The 27,393-nt window shown below is 34.9% G+C and overlaps 1 protein-coding gene across 3 annotated transcripts in view; it reads left to right on the forward strand.

Annotated features, from left to right (window-relative positions):
- Positions 1-13,597: 13,597 nt before the first annotated feature.
- GABRB1 (gamma-aminobutyric acid type A receptor subunit beta1) overlaps positions 13,598-27,393 on the forward strand; it is a 370,441-nt gene continuing 356,645 nt past the window's right edge. For 2 of the 3 annotated variants that reach the window (XM_039845134.1, XM_039845135.1), the window contains exons 1-3: positions 13,598-13,919; positions 14,083-14,174; positions 14,628-14,695. In XM_039845134.1, coding sequence (XP_039701068.1) covers positions 13,840-13,919; positions 14,083-14,174; positions 14,628-14,695 — 240 coding nt within the window. In that variant the 5' untranslated portion in view covers positions 13,598-13,839. The remainder of the gene's footprint in view (positions 13,920-14,082; positions 14,175-14,627; positions 14,696-27,393) is intronic. The other variant, XM_039845136.1, reaches the window with a different exon arrangement.

Raw genomic sequence — 27,393 nt, forward strand, 5'->3', positions numbered from 1 at the left:
TTACTGGAGCTGACCTACTCTACTCCTGGCTCCCCCATTTTTTAGCTGTTTCTGCTTGGAAACGTTACTTTACTAATCTAGACTTCATTTTCATTATTTGCAAAAGAAGGACAATGACAGTGTTTATAGAATTGTTAACAGGAATTAAGTGCGTTAGTAAGTGTTAAAACAATTTGAAGAGTGCCTGGAACAGTGAGCACTAAAGAATGTTAGTTATATTAATAACTAACACATTAGATTTCTGAACCTGACACTTTTTAAACTCATTGCCATTGATGTAGAGAAAGTCTTTCTACAGCTTGAGGTAAAAAAACTTAGAAGTGTTAAAACAGGGATTTAACACTTTAGTGTGAATAAATTTTAGTTGGTGTGAAAATTAGGGCATTAGACAATTTGTATTTTCAGTGGGAGATGAAACTCAAAGGTCAAGGTACCTAAAAAATGAAAAGAAGTGCAACTGAGTGGGGAAAATTAGCAAAAGAGGATGCTGGTGGTCCAGGACAAACTTTAAAGATTTCGCAATGTGTTGGAAGAGGTCATCGAGAGGACATGACCTCCAGTTGACCCATGAGCTGGATCTCAGCATTAGAAGGCTCTTGACATGCTCCCCTATTCTTGGAATGTACCTTGCCAACCATCTCCACACTAGGAGCTGTTTCAAGAACATAGGCTTGAGAGAGTAAGGTGTTGTTGAGACTGTCTGGACTGAATACGGTAACTGAACCCAGTTAAGTTCTCTATACTAACTTAGAAGACTGACACCAAGGAGCAGAGATGTAATCCTCTTGCAGCTGAGAAGACTGGGCCAGTTGGCGACACAACACAATTTTGTCAAAGGCCTCATGTTATCTTTGCTGCTGCAGTAATGAACTCCACTGTGTGATCAGGCTACTCCTTCCTGCTTAACTGCAGGCACATGCGGAGCCTGCAACTGTGATCTTGCTGTAAGATGAAGGGGCTGCAAAAGGCACTAAGCCCAGCTGTGAACTGGGCAGCAAATACTAAGAAAACTGGCAGCAAGATGGATGTGGGTCGTAGCCAACGACATCTACATTTTGTACTGCTTGCCTGGGACTAAAAACCAGGTGCAGGAATGGATCAGTGTAAGGTCTTAAGTGGGGCCAAATAGTCATGCTTGACAGAAAAGCAGAAAATGTACCAGACACGGCCCAGACTGTTCCCAGGGAGGTCTATTTGTGGGCACGCATACCTGCTCTCCTTGGTGAGTATGTTCCAATAACTTGTGGTGGGGTTTATGAATATGACTAATCTATGCTTCACTTTGTGTTTTTCAAAATGTTCCAACTCTGGGGCAGCTCATATGTTTATAAGCTCTAAGTAAAATACATTTCTCCATAAAGAGATAAAACTTCCCTTTTTCAGGTTTTATAATTTGCACTTAAATCTAATTGTACATGTTTGTGAATATGTCTACATTTTCTCCTCAAATATTCATGATTTATAGACTTCTATCTAAGCCCCCCCAATCATTAAGTGTTGATTTTTTTAATCTTTCAAAATACAGGGGAATGAAAAGAACGATATAACAAGCATCTAGATGCTCTACACTCAGCTTTACTAAATTCTAACATTTTGCCAAAATTCAGAATTTATTTAATAAAAACTAAATTTTACAGGTATAATTGAAACGTTCTGAGTATTCTACCACAACTGTCCATCGTATTGAATTTAGTCATTCTCTTTGCATGCGTATTTATGTATTACTATTGTATATGTATTCAAAATAAATAAGATTATTTATCATGCTTTTAATATTTTTATACAGTATCATCATGTAATTTGCTTTTTATATGAACACTATGTTTTTGAGATTACTCAATTTTATACATTGATATGGTAATTAACCCTAGCTTCTACAAAAAACAAATAGCAAAGTAAGGTAAAAGTTTATTTCACCCTCGTGTAAGGTCCAATGTTGTTTACACAAAATCTCTAGTACAGTTGCTTCAAGTGCTGACTCAGAGGTCCGAGCTTCTTCCATCTCTTGGCTCCATTTACACTCTTGTCCTTCTAGCTTCCTCGAAGTGGGAAAACGACTGAAAAGAAGAGAAAGTACACTACGTATTTAAGCATCCCAGCCAAAAAGTAACTCATAATATTTCTCTTAACATTTTATTGCTTGGAACATGTTACACTGTCACTCTAAATGCAAGGGAGTTACTGAGATGTAAAAACAACACCAAATGGTTTCAGAGCATTAATTAGAAAGTGTTGCCATTAATTGTCTACTTTAATTTGTAGAGATTTGTCTGATGTTCATTAATGTACTATATAAGCAATGAGTGGACATGGGCTAGTTTTGCAATGTTTACTCTCTGATTAACAAGAAAGTACACTGAGGTTTTTCTACTGATTCTCACAGCTCTTGTATATCTTTATTCATTCCATTCTTCATTTATTCAAGACATAGTTTTCATCTTCTACAATGTATCAGGATTTTTGTTAAATTCAAAAACAGTTATTATTCCTAGAAGAGGATGCAACTAGCAGGGAAAAAAAATATTCAGCTAACTATAGAAGTATGGGGAAAATGTTCGAATAGATGTTTTAACCAAATGCTGCAGCAGCTGGAATATTAGAGAGAACTACACCTTGACATTCTCAAGGATGAGATGGGCAGGGCAGCACTGTAGAAATAAAATCCAGCATGTAGAAGTCTTGCCTCTGTTTAAACAGAAAATCAGAGCAGTTTAGTGTTAAATTTCAAGAACATTGTAACAAAGGAGGGGTTCAATGAAGGAAAAACGATAAAAATAACCTCACTAAAAGACTGGCTCATGGTTTCTTATGTCCCCAGGGGAAAAACATGAACCAGGCTGCAAAAGCCAAAGATTCTTTAAAAATGCATTACTCTTTGCTATATAAAAATTCATATTCGTGGGTACGTAATGAAAAAAATCAAGCCTGTTATTTTTTCTTTCCCATTATTAAAAATGTTCTAGCTCTTTAATAATAATTTAATAGAATTTTTTTGGAAACCATAATTATTTGAGTTGATTACTAAAGTGATATATTGACATTTAGTGAATTATAAAATTGCTTGTTTATTTTCTGAAAAATAGAAAAATCAAATCCAGATATGTTTTTCTATTGTCCCCTATGTGACAAAATTTCTGTTATGCAGACAATTTAATGAGCAAAATTATGTTCCTTGGTTGAAATGAGAGTAAAAACAGTTTTTGAACTATGTGCTAAAATCCTCAACTTGTTATTATTAGAAAGTTTACCTTTTAATAAAAAATGAGCTGTTCTAAAAGCAGAGATTGAGAATACCTGCACTAATACGATATTTTTGACAGCAAAAAGAGATAATAAATTGTTTAGAAAGAGAGATATTTAGAGTGAAGTTACCCGAAATTATAATTATTAGATGCGTGGACTTCTGCACATCATATAGTTTCTAGGTGGTTCACTATTTCTCACCTTAAAATACAAGTGTTGGGTCAGATTATTAAATATCCTGCTGGTGTTAACATTTAATAAAACTAAAGGAATGTTTGGCAACATGCTTTTGATATGAAAACTGTCAAGGAGAAGTATTATGATTCTGGCAACCAGGTGACATTATATACACCTTCAATGAAACTTTCATATGTGTGATGCTTTGCTGATAGTCTCGTTATTCACACATTTACTTTAACTCCTGGGACAATTAAAAATGAACATTTTTTTAACTGACTACTTGATGCAGTATGATTTCAGAGAATTCTTGAGAAAATATGAGATAGACTTCTAGGAGAAATGTACTGTGACAACTACTGTAGGAAGCCACCTAAGAGATAAATCAAAATAAATAAATAAAAAACAACTAGAAACAAATGGAAATATATAAAATAGAAAAGAGTAACTATAAACAAAAAATTAAAATCTTCAAAATTTATTTCTTACACACACACACACACACACACACACACACACACACTTCTGGTTTACCACTAACTGCAGAATATTGGCAAGATACTGAACTTTTTGATGGTTTAACACCCTCATGGTGATTATTTTATAAATAACATATGACTAAACAATCAATCATAATTTTGCCCATTGTTATATTAACACTGTTTTGGAGCCTGCGGATTGTACTTTTTCATCCACAGATTGCTAGGAAGTTCAAAACTGGTTATCTTCTCTCAAAATTCAAATAATTAACTTGTTGTAAAGTTCAGATTTCAATTACTGACTTTTCTCTTCTGAAACTGAATCTCTTACCACTTTCTTTATTGTTTACCCATGTTTTTAGTTTTTCCTATTAGAAATATAAGTTGCCTTTTCCCCTTTATCAAAGAATTATTTTTTGTCTAATCAATAGCTGAATTTTTAATGTTTCTAGTTCCTAGAAATAAAACAAATGCCACAACAAAATAATGTGATAATACTGGAAATCTAAAATTTTAGAACATATTTTTCTTCATCTTTTGGCTCTTACTGACAACTTATAAAATTTTAAAACATCGCTAACTTTTAAAAAGGAAAATTAAACTTTCAAGATTGTCCATTGTGATATTGATTTAGCTTAAAAATTTTAATGAGATTGAATCAAAATAATTTGTAATGAAAACTAAAGATCTCAAAATCTACGAATTTTGGAAAAAGTAATGCTTTTCTCATTTGAGTAATCAAAGAGTCTTCATGTCCTCATATTTGTTTACCTATCAGCAGTAATCGATACAGTTGATCATTTCCTTTTCCCTGACACACTTTCTTTCCTTGGCTAAGGAGACCACATTCTCCTGGTTTCTTTCCTATCTGCCGTTCCTTCTTGGTCTCTTTTTTTCTAGTTCCTTTCTGTATTCTAAACCTCGAAAGGTCGAAAAGCCCCAGGGCACCTTAAATTTTTTAAACATTTTCTACCTATACTCACAATGTTGGTGAACTTATGGAGTTCATGATGTTAAATAATGTATTAGTTTACTAGAGCTGCTGTAATAAAATACCATAGACTGGGTGGCTTACGCGATAGAAATTTATTTATTTTCTCTCAGCTCTCGAGGCCGGAAGTCTAAGATCAAGGTGTTAGCCTCAAAAACTGTGAGAAAATAAGGTCCTGAGGCCTCTCTCCTTAGGTTATGGATGGCCTTGTTCTTGCTGTGTCTTCATGTGACCTTTCTTCTGTGTGCAAGTAGTCCTGGTGTTTCTTCCTCTTTTTATAAAAACATCAGTAATATTGGATCAGGGCTCCACCCTTATAACTTCATTTAACATTAATTACATCCTTAAAAGGCCAATCTCCAAACACAGTCACACTGAGGGTAGGGCTTCAAAATATGAATTTGGGAGGGCAAATAGTTAAATCTGTAACAAACATCCATCTATATTGCTGATGGCTTTCAACTTTATATCTCCAACCAAGACCATTTTCTTGAAATGGAGTTATCCACTTATATCCAATTTAGCATGTCCAAAACACAACTCCCCTTTCCCAAACTGTCCCTCCACATCCCTGCCATCTCAGACAATGGCAGCTCTCCCATTGGCTCAGCTCAGAAACTCTGGAGTCATCCTTAATTCCTCTTTCCCTCACTTGTACCCCATAGCCAACCTTTTAGGAGGCCCTTTTAACTCCAGCTTCAGAATATATCCAGAAAGTGACCACTTCTCACCACCATCACTACTACTATAATTTTCCACCTGGATTAGTGACGTAACTCCCTCCACCTTTACTTACCTCTAGCAGTCTGTATTCTAGAGCAGCTAGAGTGATTCTGTTAAAAAGCAAGTTAGATCATGTTATCCTTTATATTAAATCCTTGCGCTGGCTTTTCATCTTACTCAGAATAAATCTTTTAACTCTCCAATACATCTCCTGTTGCTTTTTCTGCCTCAAACTCTGCTCTAGCATCACTGACCTCCTTAAACATACTGGACACATTCCTACTCCAGTATTTATACATTTGCTGTTCTTTGTTGGCAATGTTCTTCCTCACTAGCTTCACATAGCTCACTCTACTTCTATCCATAGCCCTTTACTCAAATGTCACCTTTTCGATAAAGTCTTACTGACCACTGTTTCTAAAGTTTTAACACACATCTCTCCCCAGGTTCTTATTCCCATATCCTGATTTGCCTATTTTTTTTTCTCTTACCATTCCGTAAATATAGAGTATACTTTGCATATCTACCTTGCTTATGGTTCATCTCCTTCATTAGAATATAAACACCATGATCTCAAGGATGAATTTCTACCTGTTTTGTTCATAGCAATATGCCTGGTTCATATTAGACATTCAATAAATATATTTATATATTTATCCAATAATTCAGTGAATATGTATTGCCTATCTATTTTGTGCCAGATATAACTAGAGATAAAGAATATGCATTGGTGAATTAAAAAGTTTTAGTGGTTTTGTTATAAGAATGTATATGATGGTAAAGAACACAGAAATCTCAGCCACAATTATTGGCCGTGTGGGGACACAGGACATGCCAATCCACTAAGAACAGCTGATATCATGAAGTTGGCAATAGCTATTGAAGGCATTCATGGCATCCACAAGTTTGGCCATATTGTTGGCTCCTCTGCAGGCACGAAGATCTCTAATCATGTGTAAACTTGTGTCTCTCAAGTGTTTCACCCTATTATTACTCGACCACTAATCCAGTTATGTTTTGTCTTCTGGGAGAATTCTCCATTGTCTGTTCACCAGTATTTGAGTAGGTCACTCTCTATGCTCCACCTTTTCTCTGTCAGAAGCAGTATAGCATAGTGATTAATAATATTGGCTTTAGATTTTGACTTTGTGAGTTTGAACCTTGACTCTGTGACATTTAAGGTGTGTGACCAACAGCAAGTTGCTTTTTCCACTTGTTCTTTTAAATTATCTGAAAAATGAAGACAATATTACTAGCATTGAGAAATGTTAGATATAAATGGCTTAATGTATGAAAAAGACTTAAAACAGTGCATGGAATGTAGTAAGCACTAAATAAACTATAGCTTTTGTTTTTAATTCATAATTTCTACTTGAGAAGTACGGCTTATTCAAAGTATCTGCTCTTTCCTATTTCATCATAACCCATCAACCTCATGACCTCTCTTCTAACTCATAAATGCTTAACCTCTGTACTTTTTGCCTATGGCTTTAGAACAATTTAACAATTGCTTTCAATTTCACTGTATTTGATATAAAAATTAGAGAATTTTTTTTTGTACTGGCTTATTTGCTTATCACTTGAGTTTGTGTCTTAATTTCTTCTCTCTTGTATTGATGTTTTGTTTTGCTGTAGTAATCTTTAGGTAAATCTTGCTAAAAGGATCTGTGAGGGACAAACCATTCTCAGTCCTATAATTTCTAAAAATGACTTTGTATTGCCAACACAACCGAATGCTAGTTTGCGAGAGTATAGACTTAACATTTCAAAATCATTTTCACTCAGAATTTTAAAAATATTGCTTCATTGATTTCTGGTGCTAAATTTGCTAATAAGAATTTCTGATGCACAGGTTAATAAACTTCTATCTTTTTCCTTGTTAAAAAAATCTGGTACTAAATATGCTGTAAGAATGACAAGTTATTCTTTTTTTCTGTGTAGAAAATATGGTTTCTTCTTTGCAAGAGAACTTTAAATTGTTTTCTTTATCTGGATGTTCTTGAAATTCACCAAAACATGACTAATTAATGCTGTTTAACATTCAATGAGCTTGTTCAATCATAAAACTAATAATTTTTGTCATTTCCGGGACATTGCTTTTTTTTTTATTATTTACTCCTCTCCTTTTTCTTCTTCTGAAACTTCTGGATATATTTTCAATGATCCTTTATTTTGTCTTTTGCAATGTAATCTTGATAATTACTTGATTCTATCTTCTGGTTTACTAATAAAAGTTTCATTTGTGTCATTGAATTCATCTATAAAATTTTCTTTTAAAATTAGTAATTACATTTTAATTTCCTGGGGCCCTAGTTTTTATTTTTTGTCATTGTTGTTGACTTTTTTGTTTTCGCCTAACAATTCGCTGTTTTTCACTGGGTATTCTGTATGTACTTAAACCTTTCCCAAGCTATTATAACTACTTTAAAGTTGTCTTACCCTCCACAAAGATTTAGTTTTCTGCCTATGGAATTTATTCTTTTTCCTCCATGATTTTGATTTTCCTTAAAGGTTTGCTACCTTTGATTATCTGTATGTGTCTATAGATACATTTAGCTGTGAGCTGAAACATATTTCTCTCCTCATCTTAATGCCTTCCTATCCTCCTCCCATCACCCCACTCTTCTCACCACTGCAAACATGATTTTATTCAGTTGTCTCTGAAATACTACCGTTTTCTTTATCTTCATCAACTGCAAGCCCTTGCTTGTGTTTTCCACCTACCCCAACTCCTCCAAGTTCTTAGCTCTGTGAATTCAAGATCCAGCAGAAAATATCAATTCTTTTGAGATATTTTCCCTGACACTCCAGGTTAATATGGAAAGTTCTCATTTCTAGCATATTTTACATTATAAACTGGTTTTCTGAATATGTTTACCCTGTTAGTTTTTATCTTTTATTGTTGCATAATTCTAAAAATATTTTTGAGTAAATGAATGAGCCCTACGTCTATATGTTTAGACAGAAAAGTGTTCACCTGGGTAATCACCGAGCTATTTGTAACACTTTGGTTATTCAGTTAATTCCTGTTACTAAAGATTTAGTCTATGAAACAGGTAAAATGAAAAGTATACATACTTTCTAGTGGAAAAAAAATAGTAAAATCTCTACACCTAGAATGAGTTATGAATGGCAACACTTTTAAATGGCAGTCTAAAGCAATATCTCACTGATAACAACCTTAATAGCCATTGTCTTTGATTTTCTCTTACCCAAAGCATCACGTTGGTTGGCCAGAGGTCATAACACTACAAGCAGTTTTCAAATTGACACTTTATAAGATTCTGCTACAGAAGCAAAGGTCTGTTGTGCTTAAAGAAAAAAAAAATCTCTAATTCTGGCTTGTTCTAAAAATATAAATCACTCATAACACAGGATAAATCTTAAATGCATTTAATTATATAGGAGAATTTGCAAAAATCATATAATTTTCTCAACAGAGGTTAAAAAATATTTAATGGTGGCAACATTTTTTTCATAATTAATAGTGTACTAGTAAAGAGTGTAGACTGTCATTAGACAATGTGAATTTGAATTCTGTCTCTATCGTTTAGTTGTTTGACCTTGGATAAATTGATGAACTTTCTGTGTCTCAGTTACTTCATCTGTAAAACAGAATTATAGTATCACTGCTTCATGAGTTATTACGAGCACTAAATATGTTAAGTATGGCTGCCTTACCAAAATTCAAACTTTACTAATGGTAATTGTGATAAAAATATATCATATTGTGAATAGAAGTTTGTACTTTGACCAGTTATCAGATGAATAAGTTAAGATCTAATGCACAATATAATGATCGTAGTTAATAATATTATATTGTATACCTGAAATTTGCTAAGAGTTTATCTTAAATGTTCTCATCACACACTCACAAAAATGGTACCTATGTGAAGTGATGGATGTGTTAATTAAATTGATTATAGTAAGCATTTCACAATGTGTATGTATATTAAATCATCATTATATGTTATAATTAAATATATCATAAATTCAATTATTTATATGTCATATAAGCAATATTATTTTAAATCAGAAAACCTGAACAATTAAACAGAGTACAAATTCCACAGATAGATTCAGAAAATAATATATTGTATGGTTATTAGTATTAAAAATTGTCCTAAAGATTGATTGTGGTAATTTATACTGCTCCCAAAGTGTGTGAAATTATATTCCTCCACAGCATTATGATACTTAATGTTAAACCTTTGTAAAATAGCAAACTAATGAATAAAAATGGTATTTCACATTTCTTACAAAATCGTATTCATTTGAGTGCTAACAAAGTTGAAATTTTTAAATATATTTATTGGTCACTTTTTTTGTGAAATGCCTTTCACAATCATATGCTCATTTATTTATTAAGTATATTTATTTATCATATCAATATGTATCAACATTTCAAAAATATAAATTGCAAATATATTTTCTAGCTTGTCATTTATTCATTTTAATTAGTTTTTATAAAATATTTCAAATACCTAGAAATAGAGAAAGAGCAGAATAATGGACACCTACATATCATGGTTTGGTTAATTTTAGTTAATTCTTGAGATTTTGAGGGGATAAAGTAAAACAGTTAAAATCTGTTTTGTATCTTAAAATCTAGTATCCTCTCTACCTTTATTATCTATTTTATAATAGATCCGTATTTATCTATCTAAAAATCTATATCTAAAATATAAAAAAATGTATGTTATCGTTTTTGCACTTAAATTTTTTAACTGCACTTAATGTTATCACACTACTATCTTTCTGCACCTAGCTCTTTTTATTTTATTTTTGTTTGTTTTTGCTTAGTGTTTATATTTGGGATTTATCTGTGTAAAAAGACATAGATTTTTATATAATTTAATTGTTGTATTCTGTTGTGTAATCATATTTGCATTCATTTATTCCCAATAGGTAAACATTTAGGTTGTCAATTTTACACTATCAAAAGCAACACTTCAATGAACATCTTTAGACTGCATGAGTGTTTCTAAAATTATTTAAAACAGCTTACACGCTATATATATTCAGTGCAACATAACTGTTTTTAAGGTAGTGTGACAAAGGAAAATTAAATTTAGAATTTTAAGGTGTCGGGAAGAAATGTAATATATCAAAATGCAGGTCATTAATATCTTACATAATAATTAAAGCTGAATTGTACCTATAAATCTGAGATTCCCAGTGGCCAAAGCAAATAGAGAAACTAATGAATCTTAGAATTCCTATTACCCGTAAGATACACAAGCTATTCAGGAAATGAAACAATTTTCAGAGTACAAGGGTCTCAGAAAAATTTTCTCCCACAAGTATTTATTTATATGATACTGAATGATACAGTGGGCTTTATCTTCAATAGCATCCCAATAATAGATATGATAATGAATATCTTATGTTCTTATAGTGTCCTTCCACGTAAGTGGAAGGCATAATTTCAAAGTCAGATTCAGTGGAACTGATTTGGACTGGGGCATGCTAAACATTAGAGTTCAAGTAGATAAAGTCAGTAATAGTCTTCCTTAATTCTAGAATAAAACCTTAGGTCTTCAGCAGATATTATTAAATAAAATCCTGGTTGTTACACAAAAATTATTTTTGGGATTTATGACCAATTGGAAAACATATCCCAATAAAAGCTATGTAAGTTAAACAAACATAGTGAACTCCAAACTAAATACTTCTGTTATGAATTAAATTTAGCTAGCAAGGCTGACAATTTGCATTCTACAATAGGTGGATCAATTGACAATTTCCATGTGAGAAGAACTTTTTATGCTGTCTTTTCACTGTTGCGTCACCAGTTTTTAGCATAGGGTGTGACACTTAGTAGGTATTCGATAAATATTTGAAGACTAAATGAATGAACAAATGAATGAAATAAACTTCCACACATCTCATTTTCTAAGTACAGCTTTTGCAGTTGTGCAGTATAGAGGTTCTATGCTTCAGAAAGAACTGGAAGCATAAATTTTCTCTTTTACCCAGTAAAAAAAGATCCGTAGGAACTAAAAATATGTACATTTAAGAAATATACTTTTAAGAAAATTAAGAAACCTGATTAACAGTTAAAATTGCCTCCAGAACAAATAGCCTACTATTTGAAGTTGTTGAGGCTCAATGAGAAAATAAAATTAATGTGTATATAAAATGTCAAGATCTACATATGTGTAAATGTTTGCATAATTCTTTAAGCACATTTCAATTATTTGATGCCTTCACTATTTGATGCTTTCACTATTCTTTTGAAATCTTGCACTAGTATATTTGATGCCTTCACTATTCTTTTGAAATCTTGCTAGTATATCACCTCTTTTCCATGCTAATCACTATCTGACTTTAGTTCCTTTTCTTGGGATATTGTAATAACCTTTCTTTCTTCTTGTTTTCTCTGTCTCTGCTTTTTCCTCATGAGGTCTCTGTTTCAAAACAGAGTACTTAAGTCCATAAATTCTGGGTTGAAATGCTAATTCCACCATTTATTAGCTGTTTGATATTTAACTAGTTACATTACCATAATTTGTTCTCAGTATCTATAAAATGATAATAATAATAACATCTACCACATGTGTTTCCTCATTATGTCTAAATAAGATAATCTATAATGTACAAGAACCAGCAAATAGTCAGCAAGTGATGAAAGTTAATTGTTCTTATTGTGATTATTCTGCCAGAACATTCTGTCTAAAATCTGACCTTGACCATTTCCACTTAAAACTTTCAGTGATTTCCAGAACCTAACTCTGTATAGTAAAGGATGTAACTTATAGTCTGACTTCCCTTTGCATTCTCCTCACCCACCATATCTACCTCCCTCCTTTTATGTTCTCCTCATTCATTGCAGGGTTCAACTAGCCAAGCAGACGGTAGTCTTTTAAATCTCTAGGACATGGTACATTCTGTTTCCTCCTTCTGGAATGCCCCTCCCTCCCTGTTCTGGAAAAAAGTCTCATCCTTCTCTGAAAACCATATCTACCTCTCCCTGGCAGAATTCACAGCCCTCCTTTCACCAAATAAACTATCCAGAGATATATATTTAATTTAGTTTAAATGTGTGTCTCTCTCAAATTAGTCTGTGAATTTCTCTAGGTCAGGAATTCTCTTTAAGTGATCTCTAAGTCCCAGAACGACTGGAACATTGTAAAGATTTAATATATACCGTTAAATAAATGAACAAACGCCTACCCCAGGACCTGCCGCCCAACATGTGCTCAACGACATTTATAGTATTGCATTGACTGAGTTTAATTCAAACAACTGTTGCTCCTTACAAAACTCCAAACTAATTGCAAGCGGATGTTAGACCCTTTGGATGTTTCAGGGTCCCTTCTGGGTTACCAATATGAGATTACACGCTGGCAATTTAAGAAAGAGATTTGGCTCATTAGTACCTAGAAGAAAAGTGGTACTTGCAGCAGATGGCCCTAGAAGAAGAATTGCCTGCCCAGAGATGCTGTCTCATTGCTTGCTTCCTACACCCCTCATGCCTGAAGAGACAGGAAAGGAGGAGGGAAGAAAAGAGAGTGAAAAATTTGACCAGCCCTTCCCCCTCTCTTTCCCACGAGAAGGGTTTCACTAAGCCAGATGTTTTAAACACCTCCCAAGTTGACCTGATTCTTGGAGTCCTCAAATACATCCTGGGTTTTCTCTGCTCCTTCCCTTTTTCTCTGTTTTTTCTTCTTCACTCACTTCACTCCCTCCCTCCTCCCATTTCTCTCTCTCTCTCTCTCTCTCTCTCTCTCTCTCTCTCTCTCTCTCTCTCTCACACACACACACACACACACACTGGTGACCAAAGAACCGCCCAGCCTCCAAACCCCCAGTTCTTGGACCATCGTGACTGTCAAAGAAAGGTGCCAGTCACAAGGAGCCTTAGCCAGATCTCTGCGAGTTGAGAGGGAGAAAAAAAAGGTTGAGGGCAGAAAAGAACATAGCAACCTCCAATGCATAAAGAAAGCTCTGTGTATACACTTGCACGTAGAATCCCCAGCAAGCAAATAGCAGGATATCTCCGACTACCAGAAGGACGCGGAGCACCACAAACAGGAACTTTAAAGGAATTGAAATCTGTTGCCTGTTCCACTAGGAATACTGTTTGCAAGGCACAAGGTGTCTTTTGGTAGTGAGCACTCTCTGCGCATGCGCAAGTCCATTCGGGGAATTAGTGCCCTGCCGCCGACTAAGTTGCATTCCTTGAATCTTCGCCGAAAAGACAATTTTTAATCAGAGTTAGTAATGTGGACAGTACAAAATCGAGAGAGTTTGGGGCTTCTCTCTTTCCCTGTGATGATTGCCATGGTCTGTTGTGCACACAGGTGAGCTGCTGTTATTGAATGTCTCTTTTTTCTTGGTGTTTTTCTTTTAACATGCTTGCTGGATCATGTAGCTTGTTATTTGGGGGTAGGTGTGCCTGTCTATTTTTGTGTCTGCTCGCAGTTTGTGCTCATTCTGAATATGATCCCTACTTCTTTCCTTCAGCGCCAATGAGCCCAGCAACATGTCATACGTGAAAGAGACAGTGGACAGATTGCTCAAAGGATATGACATTCGCTTGCGGCCGGACTTTGGAGGTAAAGCTTCATCTTTTTCAACCTGTAACCCATATCTAGTTCTCCTCCATGTCAAAGATAAATGTAAAAAAAAAAAAAAAAAAAAGCAGGTTATTTTCCCTAAGCGTGCAGTGCGCCCCCGCCCTGGACACACACACACACACACACGCGCGCTCGCGCTGCACACACACACACACACGCACGCGCCGGACCTCCGCCCCCGTCCCCCCTCCTAGTCTCAGGTAGATGACCCCAAGCAGAGTCGACCTTCCCCTGGCCTGACACACCCTTTGCATAGTCACTGCATCACGCGTGTGCCCACATGTTTTCCCAGGCCGTCCCCTGCAAGCAGAGGGTGGGTGGGTGTGGAGGGAGCCCATTCAGAATGTAGCAAGTGCAGGGAAGCCCCTCGCCCCAACTCAGCCGGTCGCCACTCTAAGAATACGTCCATAACGTGTCCCCCCTCCCCGACAGGGCCCCCAGTGGACGTCGGGATGCGAATAGATGTCGCCAGCATAGACATGGTCTCTGAAGTGAACATGGTGAGTGGCCTCCCGACGGGCCCGGCGGCCGGGCTTACGCAGATGCGAAATGGACAGGTCCGGGTGCCCTCTGCGTTTCGTTGGCGGTCATCTCGCCTCGGCGCCGGGAGACCCACTCCGGGTGCGCTCCCCCCCTCTCTGGCACACACACATTGCTGCCCCTGGTTTGTATTTTCTACCACACACACACACACACACACACACGCACGCGGGCTACTGCAGTGTTCCGGAGGAAACGTGCTCGGCACTATTTGGGGAAGGACCGGTGACTGGCAGCCGCGAATGGGGTGGGGCGGAGTCTGAGCATTACTTTAGCAGGGTTTCCTTTAGTGTTCCGAGGCGGAGGGCACCATCTGCTGGTGGTCGGGCGGCCTGCACTGGGGTCCTCGGACAGTGGTCCGCAGCCGCTTTCTCGCCAGGTCCGATGTCCGCGGCCCTGCCGCCAAGCACTCACGCACAGAAATGAGGTTTCAGAGTGTCCCATCCCTCTTTCCAGGCTCTAGCACACCGTGTGGCAGGAGCAACAGGCTGAGACAACAGTCTGTGCTTGCTAATACGAAAATGCTCAAGCCACATTCTGGAGAGGCTCATATTGTTACCATGTGGGGGGTTGATGAATTTGTCTTGCTGCTTGCAAATTTAAGATGAAAGAGAACAGGTCGAGTTATTTCTTTATTTTATCCGAGAAACTTAAGCATGCCAGAAAAGCCTGATGATTAAAGGGACGGTGGAAGGGAGGGGGACGATAGGAACAGCGCAATTCTTTCATTTCAAAGGGTTAACATTCTTTTGTTTCCTTCCCCCCCCCCTCCTTTTCTGAAGCTGTTGCGAAATGGATTGAAATCATAGCTGTCACGTTCTTTATTGGCTGTTTCCAACCACTGTGGGGTAGCAGTTTTCTAGTTGTTAGACTTTCTGTTGCTCCTTGCAAGGCAGGGGGAAAAGCCTGTTGCTTTTCTAGAACCAACCACCCCAGGAACAGCTATATCTATGTGAGCAAAATGTCATTTTTTTCCACTTGTGAAAAAATATTGTGGCAGCAGAAATTTAGACAGTCTGAATAATTTAAAGACTAAAACCTTTGTTTTCTTTTTTTTTTTTAAATCACTCTATAGCTGTAAGGCTATTATTGTCTTTTCATTTCAATACTGTTTTTTCTTTTTAACATAGTAAGGTTTAAGAAAAATTTAAGATTATGACAAAGAATAAACATATTTATAATTTATTAAATAGGGTTATAATAAAAGTGTGACTATTAAACTTTTAATTTTACAGTTGTAACTTACTGGTCTTTAAATAGCTTATTTGAAATGCTATTTTAAGATAAGGTCTCTGTTGTATTGGAAAAAGAAAACCAATTTTTAAAAAATAATGCACAATGAATATTTTTCTGACTTGGCAAAGATTGTTAATAGCCTGACTTATTTACAATATTCTGTTCACATACATGTCACTGCCACGAAATAATCCATAAACCACTATTTACAAACACTGAGGAATGTAATAACATGTGTACCTAAACAAATCATACCTAATTCATGCCATCACAACTGAACAAATTAAACAAAAACAAGTTGTCTGTATTATATAGATAAATAATGATAATATTTTCCTTTTTAGTCATTTATTTTGACAACTCGTAAGTACTCACATAGATCATTTATAAAATAAGAGATGATTTAGAAAGCTCAAAAGGCAAATTGTGCCTTTGCGAGTGGTTAGTCTTCTGTATAGGGTACTATAATTTCCAGAATTTAAAAAAATGTATAATTCTGTTCACTATATTTATAAACACCTTTTCTGTTTTTTTTTTAATTTTGAATTGAATAGGGAAGTTGCTGTTAACCAGAACAACCACCACAACAAGAAAGCTCTCTATAATCAATTGTTCAACTGAATTCATACATAAGCTCAGAAAATAATTGAATCGAATTGCAGTACCACTGGAAATAGCTCCTAATGATGGAATAATACAGTCTGTTTACTCACTGCATCATGTGTATATACGTACGTGATTTTAAAAATATTCACCAAACAGACACATCTATGAAAAATACATTCTACTAGATACCCATCACCTTTCCATAATGATGTTAGAGACATATAGAAAAATAGGAAACACTGACCATTGAAACAAATCATTTCAAATCATTGATTTACTTTTTCTTCTTTATTTCTCCTTTTAATGAGAGCTACCAACAAGACCCAAGATTTATTTTATCTTCTCTTATCTATGACAAAAGATTGAAATAAATAGATTGGCAATAACTCCAAGAAAAATGAAAATAAAGAGGAATTTTAGGATTGAGCATTCTGTATAAACACAATCTAGATGGTTAGCCCTGATTAAGAGAATGATCCATAATATGCTTTGATTTTTAGATAATTCAAGGAGGGGTGAAAAGTCTGTGGGAAATAAGACTCATTGCTACACATATTAATCATGTTTCAGGAACCTAATAGGCAGTAACCTTTTGAAGTTACTTAATAGGAAATATTCACCAAAGCTAATAAAAAATAAGAATGAACAAAGAATATAATAAAAACAGTTTTAAGGAAAATTCATACTAAAATTCATTACTAAAGCATTGCTCATTTTTATATTCTTATTCATTACCATTATCACTCACCCATTCCACAGCTGGAAAAATGACATAATTGTATATTACATTAATGGGTTTGAAACTAGGTTCTGTTAATTTTTGTTATTTTCCTATGCTACCCTGAGTGAAATATAATTTCATATTGGTTTATAGCATTGTCTGTTTTAAAGACTGCATAAAATCAAGAATATTTTCTGATTCATATACTTCAGAATGTAAAATGTCCCCCTCCCTATAAGAAAATAGTCAGTTTTTATAGTCAGGAATCTACAATCGAGAATTGTTGGTACTGAGCAGTGAACGCAAAACCTCTGATGAATAGTACTTATGCAGAAAAAAAAAATGAACTTAAGAGCAAGACCTTTTTTTTTTCAGGCAATAATATTATTGATGAATTAGGAAAGGTTTTTCTTCTGGCATCATAAGATATGTCGTGCATGCCATAGTGACTATATACTGTTATTTTTTTAACAGTCATCTTAAAAAAACACTGTGATTCTCATTTATTGTTATATTAAGCCCTTCAAATCTTCTCTAATTTCTGCCAATCATATACCTACACACACGCGTGCGCGCGCGTGCACACACACACACACACACACACACACACACTAGAGTGACTGAAGATGAACAAGAGGCAGTTGGGGCAAAAAAGAGACAATAGCCCACAGAAATTGCTTTAAAGTAACCACTAACAACTGCTAATATAAGCCCAGTAAAACACAGCTAGTAGTACGCAAGTCTTCTCTTTGTAGTACATTTGAGAAACATGATTTTAACTACTTGCGAACAACTTGTGAACTCTTATATTTCAGATTCCAAGGACCAATTGTTCCTTCTTTAATGAGGTGGTTTCTGATGATCAAATAGGAGTTCCAAATGCAGAGGCACTATGGTCCAAGTGACCATGCCTAGAAGACTTTATATCTATTGAGTCCTAAATTAAATCATTCTGAGCAACAGATAACTACCATGTACTCATTTTTTCTTTCCTTCCTTCATGCATGGATGGATGCAACAGTGAATCGTCTTATAGTCATTACAAATAACAAGAAAAACAACCAAAAAAATTAATAAGCCAACTGTATAAATAATGCCTAAAAGAAAAACAAATATAATTTACCAAATACTCAGTGTTACTAAATTCTACTATTGTCATTGTTATTTTAATGTTTGATTCCAGATTTCTGGTACATACCTCATTTATGTCTGATTATCATCATCTTGGTCACACAAAACAGTAACTACCTGCCAGAATCTCTCTTCCCTTTACCCATTTTTTTAAGTCAGTGTTTCTCAATCTTTAATGTGTACCTGAATCACTCTGAGATTTTGAAGTGTTAAAAATGCAAATTATAAATCAGAGGTCTGAGATGGTGTTGAACATTCTGTATTTCTAACAACTCCTAGGTGATGTCGATTGCTGTTATCTTTGATTAGTAAGGCTACAGTACATTATTATTGTCCATTATTCTGAGATCTAGCATTATTAAGAAGTGAACATTTGTTTCTCTTAAATTTCTCTAGGAATGGTATTATTTGAAGGTTCCAAATTTCTTGTTAATTTCTAGATAGTTAAACAGGTAACTGTGCTCGAAAGGGGAATTTGGTTTAGAAATTGATGATAAGCAACAGGACAAAGGCAAACAGGCTGACAGTGAGGTTTGACTTTAATAAAAAACCCTCCTAACTGTGTCAATACTTATGAGTCAGTCAGCCTTAAATGATCGTTATGAAAATATTGCCAAGCACTGTCACTCCAATAATGTCCTACTGCTTTACAGAACACCACTGATTTTTCTTCTCCCAAATAGAGAACATTGCAAACTGTTTTGCTCCCACTGAGGAGCTTGCAATAGCTTTGTAGAATAGCCTAAACATACTCTTGCTGCTGTCAGTAAATTCTCTGAGACTTTAATAGAATTATTTTGCAAAAAGAGCAAATGGGTCAGTACCATTTAAAGGTAGGAACAGTTATCAGTAGTTAAATATAGATATAAATATGTTTTTTTCTTATATGTATAATCAATCAGGTCTTGCTTTTAGGTGCTGGGTTACAATATATGATATCTGGAGAAGCTGAGAGAGGAAAATCTTCGTTTTACCTTTCTGTTTGGAGATAATAAAAAAGTATTTTTATACCTTAAGCAACATCAAAGCAAGCTTATCCAGATATTTACAAGTTTAAGTTCACATTTGAAAGCCTATGTTCTCAGGAGTACAAGACCAGACTAGGCAATACAATGAAAATAAATAGTAATATTTATTGAGCACATCCTATGTAATAGGTATGATTATTAAGTATTTCATTTTAGTAGTTCATTTAATCCTTGATTTAAGGCTATGCAATTTTGCCCCCCATTACAGATGGAGAAACTGAGGTTGAGAGAGGAACACTTAGGTTAAGAGAGGTTAAATAACTTGCTCAGAAGAGATAAAGCCAGTAAATGGCAGAGCTAGAATTTGAAATGAGGCAGCCTGACTCCAGGGTCTGGCTCCTAACTGCTAGGGAAGTAAAAAAAAAATAATTCCTGGTACTTAGCTTTGGGATCTTGAGTGAGTCATTCAACTTGTTTTGGCCTTAGATTTCTTCTCTGTAAAATGAAGGTAAGTGAGACAATTGCTAAACCTCTTTCCAGTTCAAATATTCTATAATATAAAACAGACCTTTAAAGATTTTAGACTGTCAAAATCAAGATTTTTCCTCTCCATCTTATTCTCCGGTTAGAGTCCATTTTACTTTATTTTATTCTCTTGTCAGATGTGTCAATCAATAAGCATTTATTGAGTTCCCACTGAATGCAAATGATGGTATTTTCCTGGGAATATGGCGGTAATGATCGTCTGCATTCTAGGGCCTCTTCAGTCATCATTTTAGTTGGTAATAGCATTATCATCCATTTTTTTCCTAATTAAACTATTCTCAAAAACAGCAATAAAAAACATTGCTGCAATCATCTTCGAAATGGGACTTGACTAATACCTGGTTTACATAGTATTGAATATTGGAGCCAAGTGGAAGTATTTCTATCTGATACTGTCTATTGTATTCAAACTGGGAACATTGCTCCACTACTGCCAAAATAATACATTTTTCAAGACAATGTGAAACAGAAGGAAACCATTATTTTCTAGGAGCTGGGTATCCTGAAATATTTACCCAACCCACCTAAAATCTTTTCATCAGGTAATCGGGTACCAAGGAGTAAAGCCAAGATGTTTATCTCAACTGAACATCACTTAGTATCAATTCTGTGTTTGATGCCTTTTGTCTTGGCAGGCCCCAAAGTCTTGATATCACCTTCAAAACACACATGAATGAAAGCTTACAGTATCAATGAAGGTAAAACATTTCCAAAGGACAATAAATGGTATTAAATCTTTCCAAATGATGAGTTTTAACAATTCAAATGACATTATTATCCTCAAGCAGAATAGGAAGATGAGTGGATAATATGCTTATAGTTGATTAAATGTTAGTACAGAGTTTCCCCCAAGAACTTTTTTAGAGCACTGAATCCTATTTTTCGTAATACCAGGATTAAGTTTCTGCATTTTAGAATACTTCTGTTTTCAGCAGATCATGGATTTCATGAAATCTCTTGACTGCTATCTATTGAAGGAAGGTAATAATCAGGAGATATAGCAATTTATTACTTGGCACTTGACAGAAATGCTCAAGAAAGAGTTTATAATTAATTTCTAATAGAGGTGATAACTTAGAAAAGAAGGCTGGCCACAAAAAAAGAATGAAAGGTATATGAGTTTCTTTCATGAGTGCAGTTGCCCTGTTTCAGAATCCTCATAGTCATTGTTTTTCTGCTAGTGGCTTTTTCTGCTCCCCTTCATTAAGTGCCTAAGGTATTCCCACACTTATAACCCTAATAAAACCCATAATTGCATTGTCTATTTAAGATTAAAGGCAATTTTTCCAAGAGCATTCATTCAACTACTCTAGTGAATAAAACAAATGTGATCTCTGTCCTTGTGGAATTTATAGTCTTTTAAAAAAAATTATTTAAAATTTTTATTTCTGAAGTGAAGATTTTTCTCTTTTGGAAGATTTTGAAACATCCATAGTTATCTTGGTCTCAGTGTGTTTTGGTTCAACACATGTTTACAGAACAATTAATCACATCCTAAACTGGGCACTAGAGATGGGAATATGACCAAGACGTATTACATACCTTCGAATATTTTGTAGTGTACAAGATAATGTATACACAAAATTGTTTTAAAACTGTGGTTATTGCTATGACAAAGACATACAAGTCCAGGATTCTGTGGGAGCACAGAGCAGTGGTTTCTAAGGTATGGCGAAGGGTTAATGCTGGAGATGAATCCTAAAGAGGAGGAGTAGTTAGCAAATGAGAGGAAGCCTCCAAACAAAAGGAAGGGCATAAGCATTGGCTGGTGTGCCTGAAAACAGCATGGAACATTCTGAGAACTACAGGTAATTCACTCTTATGAGAACTTAAAAGGAACAAGGAAGATTGTCAAGAGATAATACAGTGCTACAAGCACGGAGTAAGGTTGTTATTAAATGTTCTCACTTGTGTAAAAAGCCTCTCTATGAATATATATGTGCACTGTCTATTTCTGATGAATACACAAGAAATAAGTAACAGTGTTTCTTTAGGAGTATGAGGCAGAGGGATGCTTACAGTTCTTTATATGTCCTTTTGAATTGTCTGATTTAAAAAATTGTGTACATGTTTTACATTTTCACTTTAAAAAAAGCACACACATATATATATTGTGTGTGTATACACATGTATATATTTACATATACACATATATATATACACATATATATGTATGTGTGTAGAGACACAGACAGAGATACAATGATGCTGAAATCTATATGCTAAAGAAATGAATCCCAATCTTGAAATACAGAAAACATGCTAAAGGTTTTAACAGGTGCTATGTTTTGCATTTCATATAGATCATTCTGGAAGCTATGTGGAGGATGGAGTAGAGAAGGCTAAAATGGAGGCAGCATTCCTAGTTGAAAAGCTAAGAGGGTGTTTCAAAGTTCAGATGAGAGATGATAAATGCCTAAAGTAGAACAGTGGCCTTAAGAATAGACAGTTAAAAAAGAAAAAAAAAGAAGATATTAAAACAGAGGCAAATCAGAGGGATTTTTGTCACTGATTAGATAATAGAAGTTAGAGAGGAAATGAACCTAGGATACTCTACAGTCCCATATTGAATAATGATGGATACATATGACACCATCTGCCCAGGGAGAGAACACAGGTAAGAAGTACCAACCATCTTGTTTACCACTGAAGTAGATTAACATGTTTTCAGAATTAAATATATATATTTATCAGATATATGGGTCTCATAAATGTGGTGGCTGGAATGGGTTGGTTAGAGATATGCGGAAAGGGTGCTGGCCAAAGACAGATAATAGGGAACAGTAAACTTTAATCTCTAGCAATATTGTTCTTTATCTAGGAGGACCTAGACCCTGATAGAATTGAGACCATATTTTTTAAATTCTTCCCAAGAACTGATCTTTGTACTCTGTTTTAGTTGCCTTTATATGGGGGAAAATGTATGGGGAGCCCACTTACACAGCATCTGCTCTCTTCTCAATTGTGTCCCTAAAATGATTCAGAGTCCTTCTGGAACATTGTGTTGTCATGTGAAATTGCATGAAAGCAGTGTGAGTTCTTGTAGAAATCATATTTGGGGATGAAATGAAACTGGATATAACAGACAGCACAAATGAGTCCAACAACATGCCCTGAAAAATGAAGCTTAGCTTCCAGGAAATTAAAAACTGATTCCCAGGAGCTTTGCAGAACTGAAACATTTGAATGGCCTGGTGGGGATGATTTTAAAACAAGAATTCAACAGAGCCCTGTTCCCTACAAATGGTCTCTCAGAAAGAGGATACCTATTTAAGCAAAGGCATATTCATAGATTGTGTTATTTAGTTTGGAGAAAGAAGACAGAAAAGCAGCTTGAGAATAGATTCCATTAGAAGAGGGTACTTAAGTAGCTGTTAGCAATCAGTTATTCCATCCCTACCTCAACTGAAAAAGAGTATGGTTTAAGGCCCTTCGCATATAATAGAAAAGTTAGAGGCTAGATGCCTTGCTCTTGTTGCTGAATGGATTAATCAGGGAAGTTGGTAGGAGTGAATCCTACTTGAATGAGTGTTTATTTGGGATTCTTCCTGAAAGCAGGGGAATAGATTTGTTGAAAGCTCAGGGTTCCTGCCTACTCTAACTCTCTGTGACTCATGGAGAGGTTTTTCTTCTGATCTATTATTTTCAAGGTAATATTATACAATTCTTCAGTCAAGAAAAACAGTTTTGTGGTTACCATAGAGACAGTTCAATGACATTTATTTTTGAAATCTTACCTGTGCCTAGAACATTTTCTCATGTCAGGGGCCATCATTTCTCCCTCCTACCACCTGCAATCCTCTCCCATCCAAATGCATCTACACTTACTTCAAAACCTACAGGAAATCCTTTTTCTTCTATGGAAACTTTTCTGTAGCCACACTAGAGAGAATTCTGCTGGAAAATACATAGATTGGGTCTATAAAAAAAAAATCAAGACTGAAAAGAGAAAAGACCCAATATAACACAATAATCATCTTTCAGTCTGTATAAGGTTTTTATTTATTAACCTTGTCTTTTTCCTCTACATTGTGTAAACTCCAAGTAGTTTAGGATTATTTTTAAGCTATGTAGCTTCTAGCATATTATAGGGACATAATAATAACATTTATTAGGATTATAATAGAATTTTTCTAGTCATAAAAAAGAGTAATAATGACATTTCAATTTTTTAATTCAGGAATTAATAGTTTCTATGTCAGGTCTACCTTATACCTTCGTCTGTAATTTTCTTTTATGTTGTTCATGAATCATGAGCCGTTTCCATAGAAACAACTTTATCACATGGCACAATTTCACAGACACAAAATCACATCATGACAAATATCAACGTGTGTGTTTGTGTATGTGTGTGTGCGTTGATATTTATATAGATGCTTCTTGATTTACAGGGTATTATGTCTTGATAAATCCATTCTAAATTGAAAATATCTTAAGTCAAAAATACATTTAATACACCTAACCTACTGAACATCATAGTTTAGCCTAGCCTACCTTAAACATGCTCAGAGCACTTACATTAACCTACAGTTGGGCAATTATGTGGAGTTTCATCTCAAAAGAAGTTGCTTTCCTCTTCTCACCAGAAGCAGAAGAAACAGATGGGCATTTTGTAGACCGGATGGGATGTGAAAACACAAAACACAATATCCATAAATGCTGGCAACACAGTACACTGTATGGTATCTGTTGTTAACCCTCCTGATCACAAGGCTGATGGGAAGCTGTGGCTTGCTGCTGCTGCCCAGCACCAGGAGAGAGTGTTGTACTGCATATCACTAGCCCAAGGAAAAATCAAATTTCAAAATTTGAAGGATAGTTTCTACTGACCTTACATTGCTTTTGCAACATTGTAAAGTTGAAAAATTCTAAGTCAAACTAGCATAAATTGGCGACCTCTGTACAAATGTTGTATACACATAGAATTTATCAGCTTTAGCAAAGAATAACTGCTTTTCATTTTCAAATTATCATCTTCCTACCAGCACCTGAACTATCACTATTTCTGGAAACATTTAAGAAATTATTAAAGAATAAGTTGATTGATGATTACAAAGGGAATGGCAGGAAAGAAAAACAAACATAAAAGGTAGCATGTATAAAAGGGTTTTCCAACCAATCCAGAGAGGTTTTGAATGAGATATTAGATTTCAAAAGATCTTTATCAAATTTTAAAATATTAAGTCAAAAATATGCCTAACCCATATATATAATATATGGGTTAATATATAATAAATATATATTATGTACATATTAAATATATATATGTACATAATATATATTTATATCTCTGTACATCTATCTATCTATCTAATCATTATTGCTATAATTGTATCTTTGCAATGGCGTGGTATGTTTGCTTTCAAGTGTCAATTTTTGTCTGAAACTTCCACATTCACATAGTAAATTGTCAAAACTAGTAAATGTGTTAAGTCAGCTACCACATTAAATGGTGATAAACCCCAACACACACACAATTCAACACATCCCAAAGAAAAAATTGAGAAAATAAAAATCACAATTCAAACTGAGTTGAGGCTGCTGAGAAGAAGAAAAATGATTTACTATAAAGATATTAACGTTGGTCAATTGAAAACTTTTGGCTTAGTGTGATGAGAACTGATTTTTAGAAGTTTTGAAGTTGGAAATGAAAAGAGACAAGATGAAACATTTGGAGAGCAGAATGCACTCACAAAACTGAAAAATCATATTCAGCCCTTGGTGAGTTATTGGTATCTCTTACATCTCTTCAAACACCACTTTGGGAAACATCCCCACAAACTGTGTTTGTCATGATGTTTGAAGGGGATTTCATAGCCTGGTTCTCTGAAATTGTGGAAGAGATGACTCACGATATACAGATGGCACCTGCCCTACGGTGTTCAAAATCATCGTTGTAGATCATAAGCATATCTTGATAAATTATGTTTTTGTATAGTCACCATGCAGCTGTTCCATATTTTAAAGGATTTGCACCGACAGTTCTGCAAGATGGACAGAGATATGTGAACCCAAACTCAAAGCAATTGCCATTATTCTTTCTCAATACTATTCAATCTCACTGAGTACAGGTTTGTTTTTGAGTCAATATATGGGACTTTGTTGGCAGTGTGGTTAGGGAGGATTTACAGAAGGTGATTTCAGATGAAGTAGGAAGCTATCAGGTTGAAATACCATCATTAGATCTTAATACCTTCAGCTTTGATTCTTGCTGAAATGAAAATAACCCTGAGAGAGGCAACAATAATGCTAATTTTCAATTCTTGTATTTATAACGAAGTGTGAATAAATTGTTGAACAAGAAATAGGTTTGCTTAAGAGACAGAGATTATAAAGGGATATGAAAAGAGACAGGAAACAGGAGTTATTTCATACTTTTGCCTAGAATCAGCAGTTTCCTGACTTTGGGACCTGATATGAAATAGCTAGAAAAAACAGCTGAGGTATGCTGAGACAGCATTAGTGGTATTCACACTGATCCTCCTTACTCAAAAGGCATTTGGCTTGATTTGACAGTGATGCCGAATATTTTGTAGCCTGAGATGGGAATTCAACAAATTTATTTTCATTCTCTCTAAGTATAGCATCCATGTTGACTGGGCAAGGTGATGACAATGTCTTGTAGTTTTAATAACTTGATGAATCTCAAAGTTTAAATCAATATCTAGTGGGCAGCACACACTGACAATTTTTTAGGACCAGATACTCCCTATCTGGCATATATAATTTTGTTTTTTTCCCTTAAGTGCATTCTCCTTGAATGTGCTTCTGTCAAGTTATATTTGAATACTTTTAAATCACTTTGAAATGTCAGGATAATGTTGTATCCTAATTTATACTCTCAAGTATAAATCTCATGACTTACTTAAGCCCTTCGATTCTCAGTTCCATGTAAAATAAGAATAATAAATTCTGCTCTACCTATTTCAGGGAGCTATGAGAATCAAACAAGATAAATCATATAAAATATATGCTCTGTACATGTGATATATAAATTTTAAATTACTATATATATTAAATGTTGGTATTTTTATTATTTTTCTATTATCTCCCAGGTTTTTAATGAATTTCTCCCTCTTTAATGCCAGGACATCAGGAGTAACATTCACATCACATGTAATCAAATATAATAATATTTTTGTTTGATATTGAGATTTTCATCATGCAGTTGAAATTCATAGTACTTCTAATTGTGAGACTATTCTGTAAGATCTAATAGAAAAAAGAGAAAGAATATCCCTCACCTTCCCTCCTGATCATGTCTTCTTGGTTCTCTTGGTTCCCTGAGACCTCTCAAACTTAAAGGTCAATCTGTATATAGTCCTCCCATACCTCTCTAAATGTTATGTTTTGCATTACTCCCTTGTATGTGCGAAAAATGGGCTATGTGGTTTCCATGGGTTTAGCCTTGGAATTAGAACTCTGGAGTTGACTTCTAGTTTTACTAATA

Source organism: Pteropus medius, unplaced genomic scaffold (genome assembly GCF_902729225.1).
Source record: "Pteropus medius unplaced genomic scaffold, Ma_sr-lr_union100, whole genome shotgun sequence".
Taxonomy (NCBI): Eukaryota; Metazoa; Chordata; class Mammalia; order Chiroptera; family Pteropodidae; genus Pteropus; species Pteropus medius.